The 14,273-nt window shown below is 43.3% G+C and overlaps 2 protein-coding genes across 4 annotated transcripts in view; both read left to right on the top strand.

The window, feature by feature from the left end:
• Positions 1–14,273, top strand: part of LOC109399634 (gamma-aminobutyric acid receptor alpha-like) — a 225,860-nt gene that overhangs the window by 38,356 nt on the left and 173,231 nt on the right. The gene's annotated exons all lie outside the window — the stretch shown is intronic.
• LOC109415976 (uncharacterized) lies at positions 2,648–12,891 on the top strand. The gene is made up of 3 exons (XM_062860100.1): positions 2,648–3,102; positions 3,362–4,895; positions 12,279–12,891. The coding sequence occupies exons 2-3, from the start codon at positions 3,899–3,901 to the stop codon at positions 12,332–12,334; spliced, it is 1,053 nt and encodes a 350-aa protein (XP_062716084.1). The 5' UTR covers positions 2,648–3,102; positions 3,362–3,898; the 3' UTR covers positions 12,335–12,891.

Genomic DNA, 14,273 nt, shown 5'->3' with positions numbered 1-14,273 from the left:
CGATGAAGCCGGCTTGATAACTTCCCACGAACTCATTTGTTTTAGGTGACAGACGACGGAAGATGATCTGGGATAGCACTTTGTAGGCAGCATTCAAAATAGTGATCGCCCTGAAGTTCTCACATTCCAAATGGTCGCCCTTCTTGTGAATGGGGCAGATTACCCCTTCCTTCCACTCCTCCGGTAGCTGTTCGGTTTCCCAGATCCTGACTATCAGCCGATGCAGACAGGTGGCCAACTTTTCTGGGCCCATCTTGATGAGTTCAGCTGCGATACCATCCTTACCAGCTGCTTTGTTGGTTTTGGGCTGGTGAATGGCATCCTTAACTTCCCTCAGCGTGGGAGTTGGTTCATTTCCGTCCTCCGCTGCACTGGCGTCGTCGTTCCTTCCGTTGTCGTGGGCTCCCATGCCTACGTTCTCAACGCCGTTCAGGTGCTGATCGAAGTGCTGCTTCCACCTTTCGATCGCCTCACGTCCGTCCGTCAAGAGGCCTCCGTCTTTATCCCTGCATATTTCGGCTCGCGGCACGAAGCCGTTGCGGGATGCGTTGAGCTTCTGATAGAACTTCCGTGTTTCTTGGGAACGGCACAGCAGTTCCATTTCTTCACACTCCGCTTCTTCCAGGCGGCGCTTTTTCTCCCGAAAGAGGCGGGTCTGCTGTTTCCGCTTCTGTTTGTAACGTTCCACGTTCTGTCGAGTCCCTTGCTGCAGCATTACCGCCCTCGCTGCGTTCTTCTCCTCCAAAACCGTTCTGCACTCTTCGTCGAACCATTCGTTCCGTCGATTCCGTTCCACGTACCCGATGGTGCTCTCGGCTGCGTCGTTGATGGCTGCTTTCACTGTACTCCAGCAGCCCTCTAGAGGGGCCTCATCGAGCTCGCCCTCGTCTGGCAACGCGGCTTCGAGATTCTGCGCGTATGCTGAGGCGACATCCGGTTGCTTCAGTCGCTCTAGGTTGTACCGTGGCGGTCGCCGGTATCGTACATTGTTGATGACGGAGAGTTTTGGGCGCAGTTTGACCATCACCAGATACTGGTCGGAGTCGATGTTGGCGCCACGATAGGTCCTGACGTCGATAATGTCGGAGAAGGGCCGTCCGTCAATCAGAACGTGGTCGATTTGAGATTCCGTCTGCTGTGGTGATCTCCTGGTGTAACGATAAGGGAGGCTGTGTTGGAAAAAGGTGCTACGTATGGCCATATTTATGGAGGCGGCGAAATCAATGAGTCGTAGGCCGTTTTCGTTCGTTTGCTGGTGGGCGCTAAACTTATCAATCGTCGGTCTGAATTCCTCCTCCTGGCCTACCTGAGCGTTCAAATCTCCTATGATGATCTTGACGTCGTGGCTTGGGCAGCGGTCGTACTCGCGTTCGAGCTGCGCGTAAAGTGCGTCCTTGTCATCATCAGTACTTCCGGAGTGTGGGCTGTGCACGTTTATTATGCTGAAGTTGAAGAATCGGCCCTTGATCCTCAACCTGCACATTCTTTCGTCGATCGGCCACCAACCGATCACGCGCCTCTGCATATCACCCATCACGATGAAAGCTGTTCCCAGCTCGCGTGTGTTGCCGCAGCTCTGGTAGATGGTATGATTACCTCTAAACGTTCGCACCATGGATCCTGTCCAACACACCTCCTGCAGCGCTACGATGCCGAACCCGCGGTCCTTCAGTAGATCGGCGAGTATGCGGGTGCTCCCAATGAAGTTGAGAGATCGGCAGTTCCACGTACCGAGTTTCCAATCGCAAGTCCTTTTTGTTCGCTGGGGTCGTTGCCGTTGGTCTCGGTTCGTATTATTCTGTTGTTGATTTTCCGTTACAATGGTTTTTTACGGCTGGCTCGTAGGGCCTGACACCAACCCCCTACTTTCCGGAGGACCATAGTGCACAGTTGAGCTTAGAGTCCTTCCCTGGCACTCGGACGTAGATCAGCCGCCCCTAACATGGGGATCAGACGCTGTTGTGAGCCGCTCCTCCTGGAGAACAGACGCTCAGGTTTGCCGAAGCAAACCCCCCCTTCCCTGTCAGCCTACGACCAAAGTTCCCACCGGGGTTGGTTACCCGATCTTCCCTAAGGTTGCTCATAGTTTCCGGCCGGTACCGCGTGGAGGTAGGGATAGGAGTTGCTGGGCAGAGGCTAGTGGATCACAATGGGATCTGAATTGCGCAGCATACCCAGCCTTTACCGTGCCTGCTAGGTTTATTGTGGTCATCATAAAAATAAATTTTCTTTCGTTTTATTTTCGCTAATTATGGTCGTCGCCATATTGGATAATTGAATGACGTGAATGGAAAATAGTTAATTTTGCTCAAATAAGCAATGCATTGATCGTTTGCCACCGTTTCCATAACATGCTTACATAAATAAATTCTCGCTGATTCTCGTGATTCGAGATAGTTTTACTAAATTAACAATTTGATTTATTTCATTCCAAGATCATGATATTCACCATTTTTGAAACGCTTTAATTTTATTTTTCTGCAGCCCCAATATTCATGGTAAAATAGAATGCGCATAAGCATACCAACACAAAAACTACTAAAATATTACTTTGAAATGATTGCTTGCTACTTACGAATGATGTTTCCTCCTGAGCTTTACGTGCCATCGAAGAAGCTTCTCTGCATCTTGAGTTGTCATAGTTGTCATGCCCCTAGCGCACCCTGCGCATTCGAAGATTAGCATTCGTGTAAGTGTCAGACATCGTATGCGTTCGGATGATCGATCGGTGTTTCATCGGTCAGCTACTATCAGGAGAAATAAAGTGAATTCATTCTATCTTGTGAACTCGAACGAATAGGTTGTTCCTTATTAACTCCACACGTGAAATCTAGAAGATCCCTCAGTTGCGGTAATTAAAAGTGGCGTACGAGGAAAAAGTAGTTTGGTGCAGAAACCATTAGTAAAAGAAAAAAAGAAAGTCTACGTTACTCTCGGCACGTACACGAAGCAGCAGCAGTGGTGCATCTTCAGCTGGCGTTTGCATTTCTCAGGGAACAGGACCAGTGAGGCAACGAAAGGAGCAACCGCTCCGGATATTATCTTCAAGGTTTGAGACGCGGCCCGCCAAAAGTTGCCTTTTCGGTGGTAAAATATATCCCCGTAAGTATAACCATACGTGAAAAGGGCGCTTTCCGACATTGTGCTGGCGTCACCTTCACCATTTTGAACGACATTGTGTGAAAACTGTGCTTGGTTTGTGCTTAACAATATGTGGTAAGATAATGAAAAGGCCTTTTCGATTGTGTGACAGAGTTATTGAATAGGGTGGACCACTTTTTTTTATTGCATACACCCTTTGAAGAAAAAGTTCTTTTGTTTCATTTTAATAAAAGGCTTTCATTCCTTTTTTTTGAAACAGATTATTGACGGAGATTAAAACTAATAATCGAGTGATTCTACCACACGCCTTGCCACACGCTGTATGCTTGGACTGCATAGTTTGATCCGGAAACGTGATTGATTGCCAATTCTTGAAATCTGATACAACTCGGCAATTTCTGCCGCACACTGCTGGTCGACGTAATTAGTACGTTAAAGCACAGCTCGGACGTGAGCCTTTATCAGATTGAAATCACCATCGGCCAAGCAGATCATCGGATTCTCAGAGGAGGCGCGTGCATCTGGACTAGCTTCGCACCAGAAGGTATCCGTACGGCGACCGTCGTTGTTGGCAAGGGTCAAAAGGACATTTTTGGTAAGTCAATTTTTTTGATTGAATTTTTTAAAAGTGAACAAAGAAAAACCGGCATTTTTAATAATCTGCTACAATTGATTGTGATCTATTTTGTTTTACTCTTATTTTTCCCATTTTTGGCTGAATTACTGGTAATACCCGTGTTTATATTATTTTGATTCGTAAATCGTACTTGTTGCGGAACTACAGCGCCGATTAATCATGAGTTCTAGTGTGGCTTGTACTATTGAACCGTATCGTAGGGGCACCAGCTTCAACGATTGGTTTGCTAGATTGAAGTTCTTTTTCAAGGTCAATAAAATAAGTGAGGATGACAAAATGGCCTATTTCATAACGCTAAGCGGGCCAGTGATGTTTGATGAGATTAAAGTGCTGTACCCAGCGGGTAATTTCGAGGAGGCAGCTTTTGATGATTTGATATCGAAGCTGAAGAATCGCTTAGACAAAATAGAACCAGACTTGGTTCAACGTTACAAATTCAGCACGAGAATTCAGAACCCTGAGGAGACTACCGAGGATTTCGTCTTGGCTTTAAAATTACAAGCGGAATTCTGTGGTTTTGCAAATTTTAAGGAAACTGCCATTTTGGACCGCCTCATAGCGGGAATAAAAGACAAAAATTTACGACAGCGACTACTTAGTGAAGAGAAGCTTACTCTAGCAAGCGCTGAGAAAATCATCGTTACGTGGGAGGTTGCAAGGGCAAATGCAGGTACCGCAATAGATCAACAAAACGCAGGGTTAGGACAAATAGCGGCAGTTCGAAACACACTAGGGGCACAGGAAGGAAAAGCGTACGGGAAACTGAGGCAAACTCTGGAGTTGGCTAGGAAATATAGAGATGACAACTACAACAGAGGTGCCGGAAGCAGCAGAGGTCCTGTGAAAAGCCGACTGGGTGTGAGATCTTATGATTACGGACAACAAGGAAGAGGAGAGCGACTATATGGTTCGAGAACAACGGATTTCAGGCAAGAAAGAAGGGACATGACGAGGCCTAAACCAGACTATTCGCAGATGATCTGCAACTTTTGTGGATTGAAGGGCCATATAAGGAGAAGATGTTTCAAGCTCAAGAACCTTCATAGAGATGCTGTTAATCTTGTGGATTCACCAGGACCTTCGACAGACCATGATATAGCGGAACTAATGGGAAGGATGCAAACGTACGAATCGGATGGAGAGGAAAGTGATTCAGGTGAATTGGAATGTATGTTAGTCTCGTCCATTAATAAGATAAGTGATCCATGTTTAGTGCTTGTGTATGTCGATGGAAGTCCTTTACAAATGGAAATAGATTGTGGAGCGTCAGTTTCTGTTATTAGTAAGAATCGATACTTTTCTTTGTTTTCCAAACCTTTACGTAAATATGCTAAAAAGTTGGTTGTGGTAAATGGCGCGAAGCTTAAAATTGAAGGAGAGGCCAATGTCTTAGTGAAATTTAATCAAAAAGAAAAGTTGATGCAGTTGCTAGTGTTAGACTGTGACAATGATTTTTTCCCTTTACTTGGCCGAACTTGGCTTGATGTGTACTATCCAGATTGGAGACAATTTTTTGCAAATTCTATGGTAATTAATAATTTGGAAACTGAGAGCAGCGAAATGGCTGTAGAACAGATAAAGGACAAATATAGTCAAGTATTTAAGAAAAGTTTTTCAACTCCTATTAAGGGTTTTAAGGCTCAGTTGATAATGAAAAATGAGGAACCGATTTTTAAAAAGGCTTACGACGTCCCGTATAGACTGAAAGATAAAGTAGCAGAATATTTGGATAAATTAGAAAGGGAGAAGGTTATAACGCCAATAGAGACGAGTGAATGGGCTTCTCCTATTGTAATTGTGATGAAGAAAAATAACGATATTCGATTGGTTATTGACTGTAAAGTCTCAATCAACAAATCAATTATACCCAACACATATCCATTGCCAACAGTACAGGATATTTTTGCAAATTTAGCCGGATGTAAAATTTTCTGTGCGCTTGATTTAGAGGGAGCATACACTCAACTGGAATTGGTGGAAAAGTCCAAGAAATTTGTGGTTATCAATACAATGAAAGGACTGTATACATACAATAGGCTCCCTCAAGGGGCATCATCCAGCGCCTCTATTTTTCAGCAGGTAATGGATAAGGTTTTGGAAGGTTTGGAATTTGTGTCGTGCTATTTGGATGATGTGTTGATTGCAGGTAAAAGTTTTGAGGATTGTATGAAAAATCTGTTATTGGTGTTAGATAGGTTGGCCAATGCAAACATTAAAGTTAATTTTGACAAATGTAATTGTTTTGTGAATGAGCTTGTGCACTTGGGACATATTATTAGTGAAAAGGGGTTAATGCCCTGCCCAGATAAGATTTCAACCATAGAGAAAGCAAAGGCTCCTAAAAACGAGTCGGAACTGAAATCTTATCTGGGTTGGCTGAATTATTACAACAAATTCATACCGCATCTATCGTCAAAGCTATACCCTTTGTATAATTTGCTAAAAAATAACGTGAAATTCGTGTGGGATGACAAATGTCAGAAAGCATTCGCAGAGAGCAAAAATCTTCTAATAAAAACTGATTTCTTAGAATTTTATGATCCTAAGAAGCCGATCGTAGTTATCTCTGACGCATCTAGTTATGGTCTCGGCGGGTTAATAGCACATATCAGGTATCAGTAGGTCGGCTCTAGAGGCACGTTCTCCTCCATTTGGGAAATTTGTGCCATCGCCATGAACACGAGCCTATTCATCATTTACCTGACGGAGAAGGGAAGGAAAAAGGATAGGAGATGGGAAAGGACAGGTAAGGGAATAGGATCGTCATACTCGCAAAAGCGTACCACAATGGGTTCACATAGCCTCCTGAAAAGGACACTGTAATGACGCATTAGCGTGCCACAATGGGTGCGAACAGCGCCCTGAGAAGGGCACTGTGATAATGCATAAAGCGTAAAGAGAGCCTATAGCTCTTTACCACAGCGGGTCAAGAACAACAGAACGTCCTGAAGATTCAGGTTTCTGAAGTCAGTTTCACTAAATAAGTGTTTCCCGAGTACTCGGAAACGCAATTGCGCAAAAGCTGGACAGTTACATATTAAATGATACGAAGTTCCATAATCGGATTCACAGCTATCACATGCAAATGAATCAGCTTGCTGAATATTCGCCATGTGATAACTGAGTCGGCAGTGGCCAGTCAATGCTTTGACCAGCATGCTGCAATTCTGCTTTGACAGATTTGTTAGATACTTTGCCACCCCTAGAGATGGCTCAGTACAATACAATTTTGTTTGACGACATGACTCCAAACTATTCCAGTATTGTTTGTGCTGAGTGGCAGCCCAGGTGTCAATCTGAAGCTTCACCCAACACTTGGATACCGGAATAGCTGGCTCAGGGCCAATGAAGTCATGTGATGCTCCAGTGCGAGCTAACTCATCAGCCAATTCATTTCCAGCGATGGAAGAATGGCCAGGTACCCATACAAGGTGAACAGCGTTTGCTGAATTCAGCTCCTCAATTTGAGTTCGACAAGCGATAACTATCTTCGACCTGGAGTTGGCCGAAGCAAGTGCTTTAATAGCAGCCTGGCTATCTGAACAGAAGTATATTACTTTGCCCATTACGTGCTGCTGAAGTGCTGATTGCACTCCGCACATAAGAGCAAAGATTTCGGCCTGAAAAACGGTGCAGTGTCTGCCAAGTGAATAAGACTGATACAGCCTTAGCTCACGAGAATAAACACCAGCACCTGCTCGACCTTCTAGAAGGGAGCCATCAGTGTAACATACGATGCCGTCTGAAATACTTCTCTCCAGATAACCAGATGTCCACTCTTCCCGGGAAGGGAATTTCGTGGAAAATGTCCTATATGGAAAATTACAAGCAATTGTAAGATCACTTGGAGCAAGGACAACTTTGTCCCAATTCACCAAAAGTGGAAACAACGAGGTGTGTGTTGAACTGCGGTTCACCGGAGTTTCCTCTAGTAAACCGAGTACCCATAGACGGTAAGTGCAAGAAAGTGCTTCTTGTTTGAGATGAATGTGTAGTGGGACAACGTCAAAGAGAACTTCGAGCGCTGCCGTGGGAGTTGAAGAGAACGCTCCAGACATCGCCATTAAGCACATCCTTTGGAGATGGCCTAACTTTGATTGGACCGTTCTCACTTCGCCCTTTTGCCACCACACAAGACATCCATAGGCCAATATTGGCCGAACAACAGTTGTGTAGATCCATTTGATATACTTGGGTTTTAGACCCCAAGTTGTACCAAAGGTTCGCCGGCATTGCCCGAAGGCCATACAAGCTTTCTTGATTCTGAACTCAACATGAGGTGTCCAGGAAAGCTTGGAATCAAGAATGACTCCAACGTACTTTACCTGTTCAGTCACATTGATTTCAGAATCAAAGAGACGTAAAGTTCGAACACCATTACGGTTTCGCTTTTCCGTGAAAAGAACAATAGATGTTTTACTCGGATTTACCGAAAGGCCATATTGGCGACACCAACCCTCAACTACCTGAAGAGCGTTTTGCATCAGGTCGAAAAGGGTGCTGATGCACATACCGACTAACAATGTTAGGTAGTCGTCGGCAAAACCATAAGTAGGAAAACCGCTATTATTGAGTTGCCTCAATAGCGTATCTGCTACGAGATTCCATAAAAGCGGTGATAAGACTCCCCCTTGGGGGCATCCACAAACACTCAATTTCCTAATCGCCGCTTGACGCAATGTCGAGAAGAGATGTCGGTTTTTGAGCATTTGGTGAATCCAATTGGAAATCATTGGAGATATACTATGACCCCGTGCGGCTTCCAATATGGCATCGAAAGGCACGTTGTCAAAGGCACCCTCGATATCTAAGAAAACACCCAAGCAGGATTGCTTTTGAGCGAATGCCTTCTCGATATCGTAAACAACTTTGTGTAAAAGAGTCACAGTGGACTTTCCAGATTGGTAAGCATGTTGGTTCACATGAAGAGGCACATTGGCCAGATAAACATCACGGATGTGATGATCCACAATGCGTTCTAAGCATTTCAGAAGAAAAGAGGTCAAACTGATAGGTCTGAAGCTCTTTGCTTCTTCATACGACGCGCGACCCACTTTCGGAATAAACTTCACAGTAATATCCCGCCAGGATTTGGGAATATACCCTGTAGCAAAACTGCAAACAAGTAGTTGTTTCAAAACATGTTTGAAATGATCAAATCCCTTCTGAAGCAAAATAGGATAAATCCCATCTGCCCCAGGAGATTTGAAAGGAGCAAAGCTATTAAGTGCCCATTCAATCGATTCTAAAGTTATGATACTCCGAGCCGAAGCTAAAGAATCATAACTACAAGAAAAGACATCAGGTTCATCCGAAGATGTAATATCCACACATCCGGGGAAGTGTGTACTGAATAAACATTCTAAAACTTCCTCATCAGAGGAAGTGAAATCACCATTTGGCAAACGAAGTTCGTTCACTTGAAAATCCTTAGATTTTGCAAGGATTTTGTTCAATCGACTGGCTTCACTCAGACTAAAAACATTTGTACAAAGGTTTTTCCAGCCGGATCGTTCAGCAGACCGAAGAGCTTTCTGGTAGGCCTTGCGAGCCGACCTGAAAGCCTCCGATCCAGCCGAACGTCGTCTGTTCCAACTCTTTCTACATTGTTTCCTGAGCTTCGCCAGATCGGAGTTCCACCAAGGGGTTCCTCTTGTGGTCTTCACAGACCGCAGAGGGCAAGCTTCTTCAAAAGCTTCCATGATGAAGGCCGTTGTAGTATCAACGGCATCATCTAAATCACTTGGAGTGTCAATTGATGGTGAGTATCCATGAAATTTGGCTGCAACCAAATCGGTAAAGAGATCCCAGTTGGTTGACCGGGGATTCCTGAAACGCAAAGTTTGCGAAGTAAAATTCACATGTTCAAACAAGATGTAACGATGATCAGATAAAGATTCTTCATCTGACACATGCCAATTGGTCAGCTCATGACTAATTCTGCTAGAGCAAAGCGTTATGTCTAACACTTCCTCTCTACCAGATACCATGAAGGTTGGGCGGTTGCCTATGTTAAGTAATCCAAGATCTGTACTACTCAAGTATTCCATCAAACTGGAGCCTCTCAAATTGATGTCTGAGCTGCCCCAGATTATATGGTGAGCATTAGCATCACTACCAACAATTAGCGGAAGGCCTTTTGAAGTGCAGTATGCAATGACTTGCTTGAAAGCATCCGTAGGGGATGGTTCATCATGCGGTAAATAAACCGAACAATAAACGTATTTCCTGTTGAGGTTTCCAACAGATACATCTATTATGATAGCACATACATCTCTGGTAGTTAGTTCAGAGATGAGTGTAGCATCGATTGCGTTGTTGACAAGCACACATGCTCGAGGCATGACACGTGAGTTTGCCATTTCATTTTTACTGAAAGTAGCAAACACCGGATTCACAAGGTTTCCTAAATAGAAATTTCCCTTACGAAAGTAAGGTTCTTGGACTAACGCCACTTGGGCTGTACCATTTTGCATAAGTCTACAAAGATTGATCGTTGCTGTTCTTTTGTGCTGAAGATTGATCTGAGCTATCCTAACCGTAGCCACTACCCAAACTAGGCAAGATTAAACTCTTAACAATCACAGCACAAAAAAGAACAGCAACAATAAAGCCAGATCGGTATCGAATTGAGTGCGCCAAAGGCGAGGATGCACAGAATACACTGTGTAAAACGCATAATGCGAAACCATATAGGTGAAAATCTAAACTAATTAATAACATCTTCATAATCCCGCCCTTATTCAGCCTCAAGTATGAGATTGAAGAAGGGCAGCTGATTGTCTCGGAGAAACACAAGGTCCACCGCGCTATTGCTCCGGTTAGCACAGTAAGGGCAAATACTGTGGAGGGTGCCCTGGTACTCCACAGGCTCCGTTTGCGGTTAGGTTTTTATTAGACCCCCCTAGCCATTCATTCCTAGGCACGGTAAGCATAAAGCCGCATAACACCATGAATTAGGGGTCACCTGATTAGTGGATTCCTACCACTGGAACAGGCGGTCCGTAGTGCTATTCTTAGCCAGTTGAACTAACCGCTACCGACACTACACAGCTATCTAGGCTGATCGGGAAAAGAAGTTGATATTGGTGATCAACTTCATACGGGCCCGAAAAGCCGTAAGTATCCAATATTACACTTAGAAGCGTTAGCGCTGGTTTGTACAGTAAAAAAATTTCATAAGTATCTATACGGCCAGCATTTCACGGTTTACACAGATCATAAACCGCTCGTCGGAATTTTCGGAAAACCTGTTAATAACTCAATTTACGTAACAAGATTGCAAAGATTTATATTAGATTTATCAATTTATGATTTTGATATCATTTATCGACCATCGCACAAGCTGGGGAATGCGGATTTTTGTTCGAGATTCCCCTTGGCGCAAGAAGTTCCTGATGAGATAGACACAGAAGTTATTAAAAGCATAAATTTCAGTAAGAATATACCAATTGATTACAAAATGATAGCAGAGGCAACCAAGAATGACGAGTATTTACAAGAAATCAAGGGATTTATCCACGAAGGTTGGCCAGAAAGAGTAAATAAACGCTTCAGGGAAGTTTTTGCAAACCAACAAGATTTGGAATCAGTCGAGGAATGTTTGCTGTATAAAGACAGGGTTATTGTGCCAAAAATGTATCAAAAGCCGATTCTAAAACTGTTGCATAATAACCATGCGGGTATAGTTAAGATGAAGCAATTGGCAAGAAGTATGGTGTATTGGTTTGGGATAAATTCAGATATAGAACAGTTTGTGACATCTTGTGAAACGTGTAACAGTATGGCTATTCCTCATAATTCAGACAGCTCATCCAAATGGATACCAACCACTAGACCGTTCAGCAGAGTGCATGTAGATTTTTTTCATTTTGAGCATCGCACATATTTACTCATTGTGGACAGTTTCTCAAAATGGATAGAAATAGAGTTGATGGGACAAGGCACTGATTGCAAAAGAGTATTAAAAAAGATGGTAGCGTTTTTTGCTCGTTTCGGCTTACCAGATGTTTTAGTTTCTGACAACGGTCCTCCTTTTAATTCCAATGATTTCAAATGCTTCCTTGAAAAGCAGGGTATTAAGGTGATGAAAAGTCCGCCTTACAATCCTTCTAGTAATGGACAAGCAGAAAGACTGGTGAGAACGGTGAAAGAAGTTTTGAAGAAATTCCTAATGGAACCTGATATAAAGGAGTTAGATATAGAGGACCAGATAAGTCTTTTTCTGTTCAATTTTAGAAATAACAATATGACGAGTGACGGTCATTTTCCGTCTGAAAGGATATTTTCTTATGCGCCAAAGACTATCTTAGATCTTATTAATCCAAAAAAGCAGTATAAACAGTTTTTAACAGAGCCACAACCAACTGATGATATCATCACAGAACATTCGGCCGGGAAAATTCCGAAGAATTCAAAAGATGCAATAGATGATCTGATGGCTGGGGATGACTTGTGGTATAAAAATCACAATCCCCACCATCACGCGAGATGGTTAAAGGCAGTTTTCATTAAAATATAATCCCACAATACTTTTCAGATACGTGTTGGAAACGTAGAGGTAATGGCACATCGAAACCAAATACGAGTTCGTAAGGACGAGTTGCACGGGCAAAGGCCAAACGTCATCATCACAAGGAGCGATCAAATCCAAACAACAGACGACACAACGGAGGATTCAGGTCCGAGACTGCAGGGTTGCGAAACCGACACGATGGTGCTTCCAAGGGGAAGTATACAAAACAGAAAGCGGAAACGACAACTATCTGATTCAGAGCAACCGGAACCTAGAAGATCAAAACGCAATAGAAAGTTAAATCGCTGTGATGATTTTAGTTACGATTAAGTTTTGGCGAAAATTTGCTATGTCGATATACTTTAAAGCAAACTCAGATTTTCTTTTCAATTTTTCACTTTTGTTTAATTTAGTATATAAGTGAATTCGTGAAGCATTGACAAAAGTCATTTCTGAAAAACATATTTTATGCTAAAAGGGGAAGGATTGTCATGCCCCTAGCGCACCCTGCGCATTCGAAGATTAGCATTCGTGTAAGTGTCAGACATCGTATGCGTTCGGATGATCGATCGGTGTTTCATCGGTCAGCTACTATCAGGAGAAATAAAGTGAATTCATTCTATCTTGTGAACTCGAACGAATAGGTTGTTCCTTATTAACTCCACACGTGAAATCTAGAAGATCCCTCAGTTGCGGTAATTAAAAATAGTTTTTGTTGGAAAAAAAATAACAATCAACATAACCTCTTTTCAAGAATGGATTTTTTTTTTCAACTAGGTTTTAAAACAGTTTTATTGGTACTCTTAATACGGTTTGCAATTCCTCTCCGAGAGTGGTCCACTTAGCCGGAAGATGCTCTTAAAGAGGTTATCAAGAGATTTTGATGTAAAAATCAGTTTTATTGCAAGTTTTATAGAATTGGTCATGAAGTTCTCTTATAGAGCCGAACAAAACTTAAAATGTTACTTAGGAAGTGAAGCGTGCATGTAGACGGACCGACCCGGCTGACCAGTTGAATCGCGCTTTGGAAACCTTTTCCATGTATCGGCTACAGCAGATAGAAACAGCCATCCGTAGCATGAAATCGAACGGAGCCTCGGGGGTTGATCACATATCAACAGAGATGCTCAAAGCTGACCTCGTAATATCTACACAACTGCTGCATCAATTATTCTGCAACATATGGGAAATCGTGACATTTTCGGCCGACTGGATGCAAGGCGTCTTAGTGAAGATATTCAAAAAGGGAGAAGTATGCAATATTACTTTATGTTACTGTGTATTTAAAAAAGACACTACATCGTCTTCAACCAGAGGTTGTACAGACTGAACAAGCACTAACATTAGAAAACGAACAACACACATAACACCCAATGGCCCAGTGGAGAATTTTTGACAAAAAGTTTTCCACACTCCGAGTCTTACGAAACGCCAAGATGACTGCCGCCTCTAGCCGCAACTCTCCGACGGCAGCAAGTAGGATTACGTGCCGGTAGATCCTCCGCCATTCTAGAGCAAACCAATTAATTCCAGTAGTCTCTATACCTGATGTTCATTGTTTACGAGAAAGCTTTCGACCGGCTCAATCATGGAAATACGTTGGGCCTCATTGAAGCACATTACATGGCATTTTCGTGCAGAGTACTGCACAACGGTTCCTTGTCAGATCTTATCCGTTTGTTGCTGGAGTGGGGCAAGGATGTATACCATTACGATGAAGCACATAAATGACATCGAATTGACTGATGACGTTGACCTTCTAACGCAACGGCGCTCTCATACACAGACCACGCTTCATAATCTCGCTCCTCGGCGGCAGGTCCAACTATCAACGTCAACAAGACTAAATCGTTAGATGTTAACACGATCAACCCTTCCAGCTTGGCAAGCAGAGGAGAATGTTGCAAGCCTTCAATATCTTGGTAGCCAAATGGCGGTCAAAGACGGTACCAAGATCATCGACATAGGTGCACGGAGCAAGGGCTGCTTTTGATAGTTTAAGAAATGTATGGAAGAACA

Source organism: Aedes albopictus, chromosome 3 (assembly GCF_035046485.1).
Source record: "Aedes albopictus strain Foshan chromosome 3, AalbF5, whole genome shotgun sequence".
Taxonomy (NCBI): Eukaryota; Metazoa; Arthropoda; class Insecta; order Diptera; family Culicidae; genus Aedes; species Aedes albopictus.
Note: the sequence above shows the minus strand (reverse complement) of the source record. Positions and strands in the feature narration are given on the sequence as shown.

Excerpts from the sequence above, each read along its gene's own strand:
- LOC109415976 (XM_062860100.1), top strand. The coding sequence starts at position 3,899 with ATGAGTTCTAGTGTGGCTTGTACTATTGAACCGTATCGTAGGGGCACC. Across the intron at positions 4,896-12,278 it reads TGGAGAGGAAAGTGATTCAG|ATACGTGTTGGAAACGTAGA; the intron begins GTGAATTGGAAT and ends AATACTTTTCAG.